Source organism: Haliotis rubra, unplaced genomic scaffold (assembly GCF_003918875.1).
Source record: "Haliotis rubra isolate DU_JTF1 unplaced genomic scaffold, ASM391887v1 Scf734, whole genome shotgun sequence".
Classification (NCBI taxonomy): Eukaryota; Metazoa; Mollusca; class Gastropoda; order Lepetellida; family Haliotidae; genus Haliotis; species Haliotis rubra.
The window spans coordinates 189,256-206,524 of NW_025767451.1; the positions used below are offsets into that span (position 1 = coordinate 189,256).

General features: G+C 44.3%; 1 protein-coding gene across 1 annotated transcript; it reads right to left on the minus strand.

Moving 5' to 3' along the window:
* Nucleotides 1–1,055: 1,055 nt before the first annotated feature.
* Nucleotides 1,056–16,211, minus strand: LOC124259735 (neuronal acetylcholine receptor subunit beta-3-like). The gene is made up of 7 exons (XM_046693925.1): nucleotides 16,021–16,211; nucleotides 11,811–11,926; nucleotides 9,842–9,886; nucleotides 9,543–9,652; nucleotides 2,884–3,422; nucleotides 2,204–2,391; nucleotides 1,056–2,035 (listed from the first exon to the last, which is right to left on the minus strand). Exons 1-7 carry the CDS (start codon nucleotides 16,088–16,090, stop codon nucleotides 1,757–1,759), a joined length of 1,347 nt encoding a protein of 448 aa, XP_046549881.1. The 5' UTR covers nucleotides 16,091–16,211; the 3' UTR covers nucleotides 1,056–1,756.
* Between the last annotated feature and the right edge of the window lie 1,058 nt (nucleotides 16,212–17,269).

Sequence of the window (17,269 nt, forward strand, 5' to 3'; positions counted from 1 at the left end):
TTTATTGTGAATCAAATGTATATGAGAGTGACAAAACTTGTTCACTTCTAGTCGGAAATAACCGTGTCATCTGTACAATCCGGCACACTGTCTAAACCGGATTATTTCTTTAGTCCCAACGAGTGCCGGTCTAGACAGCTTCCACTGTACAGTAGAGCACCGTTGTGTCGAACTTTGATAACTCGATAACTTGGTTGTCTCGATATAACATCTCGGTCCCGGCAAAATATATCATAATTTATCATTATTCAAGCTCTTTTAATTCGATACGGATGTCTCGATATGGATGTCTCGATTTCTCGGCTATCTCGATATAATTTCATGGTTTCAACAAGAAAAATTACCCTTTTAACTCGATATTTGCAAATAACTCAATATTCACCTACCTTTCATGGGCAAGTATCCCTCTGAACTGAGGCTGCTTCCACACGTTTACACACGGTCCCGTCAAAGGGAAGCGGTAGTGTAAACTAATTAGGGCTAATTGAGTTGAAGATGTCACTTGTTATTTGATTAGGATTAATTAAGAAGGAATTCATTAGGACGTACTCACTGTTACGACTAAACACTGCTGATAACGGATTATAGTTTCGAATCAAAACATACTGAGAAGCGTTTTGTTTTCTTTCATAGAGATATGTACGATGATATGCACTGGTCGGATGTCTCGAAGTTCGGATAACTCTATATGTTTTCTTGGTCCCATGAATATCGAGACAACGGTGCTCGACTGTATATGCTTTGACTTTGTTGATGTAGTTGTCATTGATGATCATTGGAGAATATGTTTATTTATTGCTTGTTATTATTGAATATATTATTTACACAGGTATGTCTTTCAACTGTACCAGTCTGACTCTCTGTTTGTTGAGCTAAGTGTGATAGCTGTACAGAAATATGCCTGTACTTCACATGTACATGTAAGCATATATATTATGTCTCAGTCGGAAATACTGGGATCACTATCTACATCGTTCAATCACAGATTAATAAAAGCTTATAGTATTAAAAGCTTCAGTTTCTTTTTCTGTTACGGATGTATCAGATAAGACCAGTTAATTTTGCTAATGTTTATATTGTCTTGGCCAGTAGAAAAAGGAAGAAAAAAGTGATCTAAGTAGCCGAAGTTCATCCTGTACAGTTTTGTGCCTTGGGTGTACCCAAAACCGATGGTCATGCACCTAATTGTTTCTTGGGTCGTAGGAGCCATATCCTTTGGTTTCACCAGAGTGGTGAACGTGCATAACTGACATCACTTTGGGTTTTTCTTCCTTCTGGCCGTGAGGTGAGTTAGGCAGAACTAAGTATGCCTTCAACAACAACAACAACAAAATCAGTGATAATCCCTGCCGTGATGGGGAGTCAATATACCAGAGCAGACGATTACAGAAAGGAACACCGAAACATCAACCTTTTAGAATATATGAACTCCTTGATGAAAGAGGCCAACATCATTTTGAATGCAGAGGGTCATTGACGGTTTGCATTAGGCCAGTTTGTAGGTAGAATCTAATGTAAATAAATAAATGCATCCAAAAACTTGATTGTAAAGTATATTTTACCAAGCTTTTAAAAGATTTTGTAATTTCGATTTAATTTTGATAGAGAATATTTGGTTACAGTTAACTGAATGTATGATAAATTTCATAAAATACATTAAGCAAAAAGATGAGATTTTCATGTTATTGATAGGAAATAGATGAAAGGGAGACAAGCATGTTTGGTGAAAAGTACACGAGCAAACACCGTTTCAGTGTCAAGAATGTGTTTTAACAGAAAACTGAATGAGGAAGGCAGTTGATATGACAACCGAAATGATTGCATAAAGGATGAGGAAGAATCTGTCGAGGATAGATGCTATGATAAGCCAATCCTGACATTCTGAAGAGTATTCTGGAGCCTTGTCCCCTTTATGGAGTTCCAGAAGCTGTTCCATGCCCTTCAGTATCTCCCGGACAACCCCATTCTCCTCAGGGGATGCTGCAGGATTTGATGCTGCTTGATTTTCCTCCACTCTTTCTGTTTTAAGGTCCTCCTGTATAGACAAAAGCCAAACTAGAGAACATGGAATGATTAAAACATCAAACACATCTAGGTGAAAGGAACTAAACATTTAAAGCCTAACTGAACTTATGCATAGTTTTGTTACTTAACTATGATCACTTTTTTGTAAAAATGTCGTAATGTGGTTAAAGTCGCATACATCCGTTTGTTTCCTGAGGACGTGTGGACTCTTCATAAGCAACAGACGACCAAGCCAGTGGATGATGACAGTCCGAACCAGAGGAGGAACCTTCCAGCCCTGTCTGTTTTTTAGATGAAGTCTCTGAACAAGAACAGCCAGGACACAAGACGTGGTCGCCAGTATGATCACCAGCACGAAGTACACGCCTACAATATAGAACACATGGTAACTGCATTGACATAGCTGTCACACGTGGGTATAAAGTACCAGATTACACCCTGAAATAGGAATGAATTATGAAATGAGTGTTGTTTTACTCCAGTCAACGATGCGACAGATAGGTTTGTCCAGATAAAAGCATCGGCCCCGTAGTTTCACATTGATGTGTACACAAATCTCCCAGGCCCCGTGAGGGGCGGTGGGGTAGCCTACTGGTTAAAGCGTCCGCTCGTCACGCTGACGACCCGAGTGTGATTCCCCACATGGGTACAATGTGTGAAGCCCATTTCTGGTGTCCCCCGCCATGATATAGCTGGAATATTGCTAAAAGTGGCATAAAACCATACTCACTCACTCACCCCAGGCCCTGTAAACAAATCGCTATTACGACAAACAACGGGTACTTGGGTCTGTTTTTTACCGGAACCCTGGCCGAGTAATTGCCAATGACATGCACATTTCCTATTATCTATACTTACACAAAAGTGGCAATGGTTCAGAATTTGGAGGCAGAGTATCAATGGTTAGAAACAGGAACACCGTCAGGGACAGTAGCAGGGTGACCTCCAGCCCGACCTTCTCTCCCGAAGCAGGGGGGAGGAAGAACCCAAGGATCGACATAACACTGAGCAGAAAACAAGGGAAGAACAGGGTGAGCATGAAGAATGCTGGTCGTCTTTGTATGGTCACAGTGTATGTGATGGTGCTGTAGACTAAACCATTGTACAAATATGGCTTCTTCTCTGCATCCACTCCGTTGAGATACCATTCAGCATTCTCGAGATACGATGTGGTGTCCCCTGTCTGGTCGGTTATCAAGGTCACCAGGTCATCATCGTGGAGCCACAGGCCGAACTGGAGTGGACACCGCTGTTTGTCAAACGGGAAATAGGTGGTGTCTACCCCACAGAGACTGCTGACCACAGTGGGAAATCTCTGAGTTACTCTGCCGTCATTGGTTACTTTCAACTGGTGGAACTTCCGCTCCGACAGAGCGATGTTACTTCCAAACGCAGCACTACAAATAGAGTACAGACTTGTATATTCTGTTCATTACTGAATGAATGTCTTCATTTGGCAACTGTATCCATTGTCAAAACCAAATGGGAACATTAGGGGCGATAAACATAGTGTAACGAGGATAAAAAACATAAAGTATTGACGACAAGCATAGGTACTGGAGACGACAAGCATGGGTACTGGAGACGACAAGCATGGAGATGACAACAAGCATGGGTACTGGAGATGACAAGCATGGGTACTGGAGATGACAAGCATGGGTACTGGAGACGACAAGCATGGGTACTGGAGACGACAAGCATGGGTACTGGAGATGACAAGCATGGGTACTGGAGACGACAAGCATGGGTACTGGAGACGACACAAGCATGGGTACTGGAGGCGACAAGCATGGGTACTGGAGGCGACAAGCAGGGGGTACTGGAGACGACAAGCATGGGTACCTGGAGACAAGCATGGGTACTGGAGATGACAAGCATGGGTACTGGAGACCTGACAAGCATGGGTACTGGAGACGACAAGCATGGGTACTGGAGGCGACAAGCATGGGTACTGGAGATGACAAGCATGGGTACTGGAGGCGACAAGCATGGGTACTGGAGGAGATACGACAAGCATGGGTAATGGAGATGACAAGCATGGGTACTGGAGACGACAAGCATCAGGTACTTGGGACGACAAGCATGGGTACTGGAGACGGCAAGCATGGGTACTGGATACACCGAGCATGGGTACTGGAGACGACAAGCATAGGTACTGGAGACGACAAGCATACATACTGGAGATGACAAGAATGGGTACTGGAGACGACAAGCATGGGTACTGGAGACGACAAGCATCAGGTACTTGGGACGACAAGCATGGGTACTGGAGACGACAAGCATGGGTACTGGATATGACAAGGATGGGTACTGGAGACGACAAGCATGGGTACTGGAGACGACAACCATGGGTACTGGATATGACAAGCATGGGTACTGGAGACGACAAGCATGGGTACTGGATATGACAAGCATGGGTACTGGAGACGACAAGCATGGGTACTGGAGACGACAAGCATCAGGTACTTGGGACGACAAGCATGGGTACTGGATATGACAAGCATGGGTACTGGAGATGACAAGCATGGGTACTGGAGACGACAAGCATGGGTACTGGAGACGACAACCATGGGTACTGGATATGACAAGCATGGGAAATGGAGATGACAAGCATGGGTACTGGAGATGACAAGCATGGGTACTGGAGACGACAAGCATGGGTACTGGAGACGACAAGCATGGGTACTGGAGACGACAAGCATGGGTACTGGAGACGACAAGCATGGGTACTGGAGACAACAAGCATAGGTACTGGATATGACAAGCATGGGTACTGGAGATGACAAGCATGGGTACTGGAGACGACAAGCATAGGTACTGGAGACGACAAGCATGGGTACTGAGAGACAAGCATGGTACAAGCATGGGTACTGGAGACGACAAGCATGGGTACTGGAGACGACAAGCATAGGTACTGGAGACGACAAGCATAGGTACTGGAGATGACAAGCATGGGTACTGGAGACGACAAGCATGGGTACTGGAGATGACAAGCATGGGTACTGGAGATGACAAGCATGGGTACTGGAGATGACAAGCATGGGTACTGGAGATGACAAGCATGGGTACTGGAGACGACAAGCATGGGTACTGGAGACGACAAGCATGACACTGGAGACGACAAGCATGGGTACTGGGAGACAAGCATGGTACTGGAGATGACAAGCAAGGTATGGGTACAAGCATGGGGAGATGACAAGCATGGGTACTGGAGACGACAAGCATGGTACTGGAGATGACAAGCATGGGTACTGGATGACAAGCATGAGCACAGGATGACTTGCATAGGTACTGGACACAAGCATGGGGTACTGGAGATGACAAGCATGGGTACTGGAGAAGACAAGCATGGGTACTGGAGACGACAAGCATGGGTACTGGAGATGACAAGCATGGGTAATGGAGACGACAAGCATGGTACTGGGAGATGACAAGAATGGGTACATGGAGACGACAAGCATGGAGGTACTGGACATCAGGTACGAAGCATGGCACTGGAGACGACAAATAGGTACATGGAGACTGGAGACGACAAGCAGGTACTGGGGGCGACAACTGGAGATGACAAGCATGGGTACTGGAGACGACAAGCATGGGTACTGGAGATGACAAGCATGGTAGCATGGGTACTGGAGATGACAAGCATGGGTACCGGAGATGACAAGCATGGGTACTGGAGATGACAAGCATGGGTACTGGAGACGACAAGCATGGGTACCGGAGATGACAAACATGGGTACTGGAGATGACAGACGCATGGGTACTGGAGATGACAAGCATGGGTACAAGCATGAATACTGGAGATGACAAGCATGTAATGGAGGATGGCTTAAGCAAATTACTGACACAGCATGAGGTACTGGAGACTGGAGACATAGGCATGTTGACAAGCATCGTAATGGGCATGGAGACAAGCATGGAGTGCTCTGGACACAAGCATAATGGGTACAAAGCATGGGTACTGGAGATGACAAGAATGGGTGCTCTGGAGATGACAAGCATGGGTACTGGAGAAGACAAGCATGAGGTACTGGGGAGATGACAAGCATGGGTACTGGAGATGACAAGCATGGGTACTGGAGATGCATGGCATAAGGTACTGGAGATGACAAGCATGGGTACTGGAGGACAAACGCACCGGGAGACAAGCATGGGTCGGAATGGAGACTGGAAGACAAGAGATGACAAGCATGGGTACTGGAGACGACAACCATGGGTACTGGACATGAACATGCATGAGGAGATGGAGATGAATGGCATGGGTACTGGAGATACCAAGCATGGGTAAGAGGAGGATGACAAGCATGGGTACTGGAGACGACAAGCATGGGTGCCGGATGACAAGCATGGGTAATGGAGATGACAAGCATAGGTTACATGGAGCATGGCATGGAAAATACTGGAGGACACGACAAGAATGGATGGGTACTGGAGACGACAAGCATCAGGTAATGGATAGGACAAGCATGGGTACTGGAGATGACAAGCATGGAGACGGAGGACAAGCATGGGATGGAAATGAAGGACAGGTATGGAGACTTGACAAGCAGGATGGAGACAGGCATGTGGTAATGGAGATGACAAGGATGACAGGCATGGAGATGGACAAGGAAGGCATGGCTAATGGATATGACAATGCATATAGGAAATGGAGATGACAAGCATGGGTACTGGAGATGACAAGCATAGGTAATGGAGATGGGACAAGCAAGGTACTGGAGGATGACAAGCATGGAGGTACTGGATGGACATGGGACTGGAGGATGACAGGACTGGAGATGACAAGAATGGGTAATGGAGATGACAAGCATGGGTAATGGAGACGACAAGCAAGGCATGGACGGAAGCATGGGTACTGGAGATGAACATGGGTACTGGAGATGAAGCATGGGTACTGGAGATGACAAGAATAATGGATGACATGGAGCATGGAGATGGACAATGGAATGGAATGGGTAGCATGGAGACGACAAGAAAATGGGTACTGGAGACGAATGGAGATGGAGACGGTGGAGACGAAGGCATGGAGAAGGCATGGAATGGAAGGCATGGGTACTGGAGATGGACAGGCATGGAGATGGAGATGGAGCATAGGTAATGGAGGATGACAAGAAATGGAGGACATGCAAGGAACATGGAGATGATAAAAGCATGGGTACTGGAGATGACAAGCATGGGTACTGGAGACAACAAGCATGGATAATGGAAGGAATGGCATGGAATGGGTGAATGGATGTGAATGGAGATGGGTACATGGAGCATGGGAGACAAGCAAGGGACATGGAGATGACATGGCATAAGGGACTGGAGATGACAGAAAGCATGGGTACTGGAGACGACAAGCATGGTGTACTGGAGACGAAGGAAAGCATGGAGATGGACATGACAGGAATGGACGACTGGACATGACAAGCATGGAAGGACAGTATGGACATGAAGCATGGGTACTGGAATGGAGACAGACATAGGTAATGGGATGACAAGCATGGGTAATGGAGGATGACAACCATGGGGAATGGAGGATGACAAGCATGGAGATGGGGCATGGAGATGGAGGACAAGCATGGACTGGAGATGACAAACAGTGGAATGGATGGAGGAATGGAGATGACAACAATGGATGGGTACTGGAGGATGGAGGGACAAGCATGGAGATAATGGAGATGGACATGGAAGGAAGGAATGGGAACTGGAGACGACATGGAGGACATGGAGTACATGGAGATAAGGACAAGCATGGGTACTGGAGAGGACAAGGAAGGGAATGGATGGACAGAAGCATGGGTATGGAGGGATGACAAGCATGGGTAATGGAGATGACAAGCATGGAGATGGGTACTGGAGATGACAAGCATGGGTACTGGAGGATGACAAGCATGGGTACTGGAGATGACAAGCATGGGTACTGGAGATGACAAGCATGGGTACTGGAGACGACAAGCATGGGTACTGGATATGACAAGCATGGGTACTGGAGACGACAAGCATGGGTACTGGAGACGACAAGCATGGAGACGACAAGCATGGGTACTGGAGATGACAAGCATGGGTACTGGAGACGACAAGCATGGGTACTGGAGATGACAAGCATGGGTACTGGAGACGACAAGCATGGGTACTGGAGACGACAAGCATGGGTACTGGAGACGACAAGCATGGGTACTGGAGACGACAAGCATGGGTACTGGAGACGACAAGCATGGAGGTACTGGAGATGCAAGGGTACTGGAGACGACAAGCATGGGTACTGGATATGACAAGCATGGGTACTGGAGACGACAAGCATGGGTACTGGAGACGACAACCATGGGTACTGGAGATGACAAGCATAGGTACTGGAGACGACAAGCATGGGTACTGGAGATGACAAGCATGGGTACTGGAGATGACAAGCATGGGTACTGGAGACGACAAGCATCAGGTACTGGAGACGACAAGCATGGGTACTGGAGATGACAAGCATGGGGTACTGGATACATGGAGACGACAAGCATGGGTACTGGAGATGACAAGCATGGGTACTGGAGACGACAAGCATGGGTACTGGAGATGACAAGCATGGGTAATGGAGACGACAAGCATGGGTACTGGAGACGACAAGCATGGGTACTGGAGATGACAAGCATGGGCTGGAGATGGGTACTGGAGACGACAAGCATGGGACTGGAGACGACAAGCATGGGTACTGGAGACGACAAGCATGGGTACTGGAGACGACAAGCATGGGTACTGGAGACAAGCATACTGGAGGACAAGCATGGGTACTGGAGACGACAAGCATGGGTACTGGAGATGACAAGCATGGGTACTGGAGATGACAAGCATGGGTACTGGAGACGACAAGCATGGGTACTGGAGACGACAAGCATGGGTACTGGAGATGACAAGCATGGGTACTGGAGACGACAAGCATGGGTACTGGAGACGACAAGCATGGGTACTGGAGACGACAAGCATGGGTACTGGAGACGACAAGCATGGAGACGACAAGCATGGGTACTGGAGACGACAAGCATGGGTACTGGAGATGACAAGCATGGGTACTGGAGATGACAAGCATGGGTACTGGAGACGACAAGCATGGGTACTGGAGACGACAAGCATGGGTACTGGAGATGACAAGCATGGGTACTGGAGACGACAAGCATGGGTACTGGAGATGACAAGCATGGGTACTGGAGACGACAAGCATAGGTACTGGAGACGACAAGCATGGGTACTGGAGACGACAAGCATAGGTACTGGAGACGACAAGCATGGGTACTGGAGACGACAAGCATGGGTACTGGAGACGACAAGCATGGGTACTGGAGATGACAAGCATGGGTACTGGAGACGACAAGCATGGGTACTGGAGACGACAAGCATGAGGGTACAGGTGGCACAAGCATGGATACTGATACATATGATACTAGGGATGGGAAGCATGGGGTTCTAGCGAAGAGTACTACGAAATACTGAGATCACGTCATTTTGTAAGTATGCAATAACTACTACCAGTCATTTAATTCACTTACTCATCGTAAAGGGTGAGGTCGGGAGTCCAGATAGTGTCCTGAGGGACATAGATGGCGTCAGTTCCATCGAAACGCGATGGGTTCCACTGAAGTCTATGATCAGTCCAGTTCTGCAAAACATATCATATTGCTACTAGAATCTTAAGAAATCCGCTTTTGGAGAAATCATGGAATGTGATCGGACACACAGCCCTCATTCCCCCTGGATATCTAACATGTACTTTGAACGATTATCGTTTTCGGGTGAAGCGCAGTGCAACTCAATATCAGTATATTCGTGCAGAAAACAAATATCTTACCAGGCGTATCCACAGGTTGGTTCTCAGAATCTGCTTTGTCTGGGCCTAGAAATACAGAATTTGTATAGAAAAGATCGGTACAGGACAACATCAACGCTCTGCCACCAAGCAAACCCATCGTCCTGCTTCACACCACCATCCATGAGACCCACCATTTCACTTCGCTGTCCCGACAACCCGGCCAATCAAGACACGTCCCCCACACCTCAATATCACACCACCTCACTACACTGCTAGACACCCTACCACCTCATAGCCTTGCCACCCTAGTATGTCGTTATCCCGCCACCCTAGTATCTCGTTACCCCGCCACCCTAGTATCTCGTTATCCCGCCACCCTAGTATCTCGTTATCCTGCTACTCTAGGATCTCGTTATCCCGCCACCCTAGTATCTCGTTATCCTGTATCTCCCTCCACCCTAGTATCTCGTTATCCCGCCACCCTAGTATCTCGTTATCCTGCTACCCTAGGATCTCGTTATCCCTGCCACCCTAGTATCTCGTTACCCCGCAACCCTAGTATCTCGTTATACTGCCACCCTAGTATCTCGTTACCCCGCCACCCTAGTATCTCGTTATCCTGCCACCCTAGTATCTCGTTATACTGCCACCCTAGTATCTCGTTATCCTGCCACCCTAGTATCTCGTTATCCTGCCACCCTAGTATCTCGTTATCCTGCCACCCTAGTATCTCGTTATACTGCCACCCTAGTATCTCGTTATACTGCCACCCTAGTATCTCGTTACCCCGCCACCCTAGTATCTCGTTATACTGCCACCCTAGTATCTCGTTACCCTGCCACCCTAGTATCTCGTTATACTGCCACCCTAGTATCTCGTTATACTGCCACCCTAGTATCTCGTTATCCCGCCACCCTAGTATCTCGTTATCCTCGCCACCCTAGTATCTCGTTATCCTGCCACCCTAGTATCTCGTTATACTGCCACCCTAGTATCTCGTTATACTGCCACCCTAGTATCTCGTTATACTGCCACCCTAGTATCTCGTTATCCTGCCACCCTAGTATCTCGTTATACTGCCACCCTAGTATCTCGTTATACTGCCACCCTAGTATCTCGTTATCTCGTTATACTGCCACCCTAGTATCTCGTTATACTGCCACCCTAGTATCTCGTTATACTGCCACCCTAGTATCTCGTTATACTGCCACCCTAGTATCTCGTTATCCTGCCGCCCTAGTATCCCGTTATCCTGCCACCCTAGTATCTCGTTATACTGCCACCCTAGTATCTCGTTATACCCTGCCACCCTAGTATCTCGTTATCCTGCAACCCTAGTATCTCGTTATATCTCGTTATCCTGCCACCCTAGTATCTCGTTATCCTGCCACCCTAGTATCTCGTTATACTGCCACCCTAGTATCTCGTTATCCCTGCCACCCTAGTATCTCGTTATCCCGCCACCCTAGTATCTCGTTATACTGCCACCCTAGTATCTCGTTATCCCTGCCACCCTAGTATCTCGTTATCCTCCTGCAACCCTAGTATCCTCGTTATATCCTGCCACCCTAGTATCTCGTTATTATAGTCTCGTTATGCCACCCTAGTATCTCGTTATCCTGCCACCCTAGTATCTCGTTATCCTGCCACCCTAGTATCTCGTTATCCTGCCACCCTAGTATCTCGTTATCCCGCCGCCCTAGTATCTCGTTATCCCGCCACCCTAGTATCTCGTTATCCTGCCACCATAGTATCCTGTTATCCTGCCACCCTAGTATCCCGTTATCCCGCCACCCTAGCGTCTCATTACCCCGCCACCCTAGTGTCTCGTTACCCTGCCACCCTAGTATCTCATTATCGTACCAACCTATCTTCAGGCGACGACACTATACACAGTATTGTTTCAATTTCTTTGGGTACTTGAGGTTCCGTTTTCCTAACGAATGCTACGACTTACATAAGTTTCAAAGTGTTTTTGTCATGAAGTTTTCTGAAGACATCTTCTTACCAGATCAACAACTTGCCTGATCGCCAGATCCAGAGTCACCTCCACACTCTGGTTGTTCCCAGGCCGCGGACTGACTTCCCTCTGGTAAGATTCCAGTAACGACCCCAACAGGTTGCCTACACCGACGAACTTATCATAATGATCATATTCCACATCACATTGTGTAATCCAACATACGACGTGGAAGCCAACTTGTTTTATCTTAACAGACATCAACAACTAAGTGAGGTTCGTATTTTACCTGATTTACCTGCTTTCATTACCTGTACTCAGCATTGACAAACGCATGGGAATTCAGATAAACTTCACTCTTTTCTTTATTTCCTTATTCCGGAAATGATGAACAGTACCCCGTGCTTGCTTGTCGTCTCCAGTTCCCCATACTTGTGGTCCCTAGTACCCCATGTCTTTCCCCAGTACCTTTTGCTTGTCTTCTCTAGCCCTTATGTTTGTCATCCCAGTACCCTATGCTTGTAGTCAGTGCCAGTGTGTGTTTATTTAGGCCCATGATACAGATATTGTGGTACATATATTTGTTGTATACAGAGAGCTTGAAATGATGGCTCGCAATTATAATAGATGTATTTATACATGAGTAACAGCTTTTACAAAATAAATGCATTGAAATTGTTTATCTAAGAGGGACATCTTCAAAGAACATTCGTCTTTTCTTGGCTGCTGAAAAAAGAAATTTACAGAGATTTCTCAAGATCACACCTTTTGAGAGAAATACTGCTGGCATCTTATCCGAAGTTGGATATTCCCAATAGTATTTTGGAAGAAGTGTATATCTTAGATTATGATAAAAGGGGCACTTTAAACAAAAATGGTACTCGGATTCAATGTTTGGGACAATACAGAATGGACATAATCTTTCTGATCTGGGAATATTCCACCTCGAACTCATGATTTGAACAAATAAATCTGATGAAATTTGCAATGTAAACTTTAACTGTTACAGTTTCGAGTATATTTGAGTAGCTAAACTGATTATTAAGAGTTCTGTAGAAATCGAACTTCGCGAAACCATTTCTGCTATATCAATACACCTTTCCTTAAACTGAGAGATAAATAAAACACTATTTCCTACACCTTGTTGTAGCCAAACTTCACCAAAACCATAACTGAATAATAATGATTTAACGTTTAATGCCCAACAAGACTTGCCGTTTTCAGCTTTTCGATACTGAAAATTATAGGAGTGCTTCAAAATCACATTGTCGGCTTGCGACAATAACGAGATACCAAAATTTGATTATTTTGACATAGTGAAAACCTTTAACATTAGGTCTACCTAAAATACCACGAGCTTACAACATTGGAGTACCTCTATTTAACGATAACATTAATTTATCATGAATACCTTCAATATCAGGCGATGAGTGAAATCCCCAAACTTCGGAACCATAAGTAAGACTAGGAAGAACTTTAGTATCGAAAATATGCTCAGCAACGTCATGCGGAAGAAAGAGAATTTACCTAATTTTGACATTAGCAACTGCAATACCTTCCAAGCCTGTTGGGCCAGAGTTTTCTGGGTTAAAAACCAAGACCCTGACGATGACAACTGGACACCTAAATATTTATAACATCCAACCACTTCCATTTTGGAGCCACTCAACCAAAACTTTTCACATGAGCGTAATCTACCGCCGTTACGGAAGACCATAACTTTACTTTTAGCAGTATTGATTGCTAGTTTCCATTTATCACAATATTCTGATAGTAAATTTAATCTTTTCTGCAAACCAACAACACTTATATCCATAACTGCAATCTCGTCAGCAAACAGAAGAATAAATATTTCCCAGAATGCCAAAGTTACACCATGTTGTCCCTCATAAGACATATGCTCGACAAGATCATTGATGAAAAGAGGAAACAGCATCGGGGACATCTGACAGCCCTGTCTTACTCCCTACTACACTGGAAAAAGCTGGAGTAACCACAAGGAAGAGATATACATGACTGGACACTTTGATCAATATTTCTAATAATTCTAAATACCTTTCCTTTAACACCACAATTCCAGAGCTTAAATAATAAACCTTTACGATAGACTGAATCAAAGGCAGCTCATAAATCAATAAAGGCACAATAAAATCTACCACGCTTCTGCGACAAATATTTCTGAATGAGAGTATCAATAATGAACATATTATCAGTTGTTTGAAAGCCTTTACGGAAACCTGCCTGTTCTTTGACAATAACATTCTCCTCCGTAGACCACACTAAGAGCCTATTGCATATTATTTATGCGAAAATTTTACCCGCCACATCAAAAAAGAGTAATAGGCCTGTAGTTACTAGCTTCATTTACACTGCCCTTCTAGTAAACAGGAAGAATAACCCCAGAAGTCCATTGTTCAGGGTAAATACCGGTGGATAATATTACATTATATAACTTTAGTAACATGACAGTACATTCTAATGGGGCATGTTTAAAACATTCTATGGGAATACCATTAAATCCTGGTGCTTTACAAGACTTCATTGAGTCAATGGCAGACAACACTTCATCTAAAGTGATAGTCCTATCAAGTTCATCATCGCCATCAGCTGTCATGTTGATAAAATCCTCGTCAATTGAATCAACAAAGCCATCGACGAATTTATAAAATTCAATAAAGTTTACACAGTTTTTGCTTTCATGAAACACACCTTTAAAGTGGTTAATCCAGTCATTTAAGCTTATATTTTTGGAAAAAGTCATTGATTTTCTTGATACAAGAGACCAGAATGTTCTACTGTCATGTTGCTTTAACGATTCACAGAGTGTTTCCATGAAAGAGTTTGAGAAAGCTTGGGCTTTCCGTTTACATAACAGTTTATAGTGTCTCCAGGCTGCAATGTACACCTGTCTGTCAGCACTACTGTTCGAGGCGTGAAACACGCGCAGCCTCCCTCGCGCTGTTGCACGTGCTCTCTCACATTCAGCGTCGTACCAGTTACCTCCCTTCTTATCCCGACTGTTAGCAGCGACAGGAGGAGACTTGCCACAGCCAAGCGCACATGTTTTCATGATGTTTGTTAACACAGAGACATCAGTGTTTACATTTCGAGATGATAGAATATCATCGAACTCTTGCCTGTTTTCTTGTGATTCAACGTACCATCTCTGCTTGTAAATCTTCCTTGATTTCATCTTTCCAGTACAGTCTGCATTTAGGTAATAATGTAGCAGTTTCTTCTGAGGAGTTATGGCATGGTATTGATAACGAAAATGATATTGGCAAGTGAGTAGATTCTATTTGGTCGGCAATGGCAAATTCCTTGAATAGAAAGAATGTATGTTGTGAAGCTAACACATGGTCTACGACGCTTTGTCCGTCATTTGCAAGGCAAGTAATTTTACCAATTCCAGCGTCTGCTCCGATTCTTCCGTTACAGATCCTGAGGCCTGACAGGTTACAAAAGTCCAGTAATTCATTACTTCTTTTGTTAATGACAGGGTCTCTGGAGGAGAGGGTAACACAGCGTCATCTTGAGTGTAGTCCATGTCGTCGTCGATAGGCAGGTGTTTGACGTCATCGTTGACTATGTAGTCAGGAGAAGAGTTTGTACGAGCATTGAGATCACCCATAATGATGATATGGCAATCAGGATAATCAGATTTGAAGTTTATTATCTCGTTTTCTAGAATGTCAAACAGTGCTTCTGATGAGTGGATACTAAAATGTGGTGGAGAGAAGTATACCAGACCAATTATCAACACATTATTGTCAATTTCGGGATTGTTTGTTTTCAGCCACAAACTATTTTCAGAGTCAGAATAAAGCGAACTAAACATATTTGAAATATCGTCTTGAGCAGAAACAGCAAGCCACCCGAATTTCTAATAGAGTTCTTATTCTGGATTCAAATTAGTATATATCCTGAAAACACATCACTTTCACATGCCCATGTTTCTACAAATCCTAAAATACCATACTTAGACACAAACTATTTAAATGAGGGTAACTGTAGTTTTCCTTTAAGACCTTCTATGTTCCAACATGAAGGTTGTAGTGGTTGATAGACTGATTAATTTTATCTGTAATACTCAATATATAATACGAATGTCTACACGGGCATAATTATAACGTATTATATCTACATATGATGCCAGCGTATTTCTGTCTCTAGACAAAACAGAACACGACGGCATTCAATGCCATATCCCTCACAGCTCCAGGAAAGTAAATACAATCCAATATCGATATCAACGTACCCTTGCTTGCGTCGGTTCTGGAGACAAGGACAGCAAGGACGCTGACAGGTCCGACCAGCAGAGACAGCATCGTGGCCCTCTGGGTTAACAACAGTTACTGGTCTGTCTTACACAAGGCCGCTGACAGTACCGACCAACAGAGACAGCATCGAGGCCCTCTGGGTTGACAACAGTGCTGAATAAGGAAACGTTTCTCTGTGCCAAAGTTATTTCCTTATACAACTGATAAATTCAAGTGGTACTTGTAACTGTTAACGGAACATGAATGAGTGAATCAATGAGACGTGTCAATTCAATGATATATTTGTCTCAGTGTCGTGCGTGACCAGAGACTTTACAATGACTAAATGTTACATAATGTATTTTCATTTGATTCACCTTCTACAACGACCCACCAAATTGTAACTTCATCTCTTCAAATTCTTTATTTTATCATGAACACATATTTTCTCGTTTTATTAAAAATGGCTAGACCCACCAAATTGTAACTTTATCTCTTCAAATTCTTTATTTTATCATGAACACATATTTTCTCGTTTTATTAAAAATGGCTAGCTGTTAAAAAGGAAGTACTCAGGCGATTGCGTGGCTCATTCGGTTTAATAAGGTTCACTTCAGCTGAGATTCACCCTAAAATGTCCGACCCGTTGTGTTTTAATGCATGAAAATGACATCGTAAGGTTACGAAAATATATTGACAAGGAAACCGCCATCTCACAAACAGTTTCCTTGTGTAGATTAAATTTAAGGAAGGACATGGAACTACGGTACTTGACACAGCGGCATTTAGATTGTATGATGAGTTTCCTATGTGACCTTTTGTGGTCATTAAAACAAAGGACAGGGAGATCCGGCGCTTTCGGTTTTGGAACTGAATAAGCTGGCACTTTATAACTAGAAATGTATTTCCAAAAACATAGTCCATGACATATTTTGAATAATTCAGTTTGGTTAGAATTTATTTTGTTTGTCAATGAATGCAGTAGACAGCCAGATACACAGATAAACTATAGTCTTGTCTTGGAATAACAATGACCGAAATGTCCGGAATAATATAATCCGATTAATTGAATATTCAGTCCATAATCTATATACATGAAAAAATGTATCGCTACACCCCATAATGTTTTTCCATAGGATAAATTTATTACTATTAAGCACTGTAAAAGAACGTATCAAAACCTCAATTTAACTTACTATCTGGATAAACCGACCCTTGGGGAGAATCTAAACGCAAAAAATGTAAACA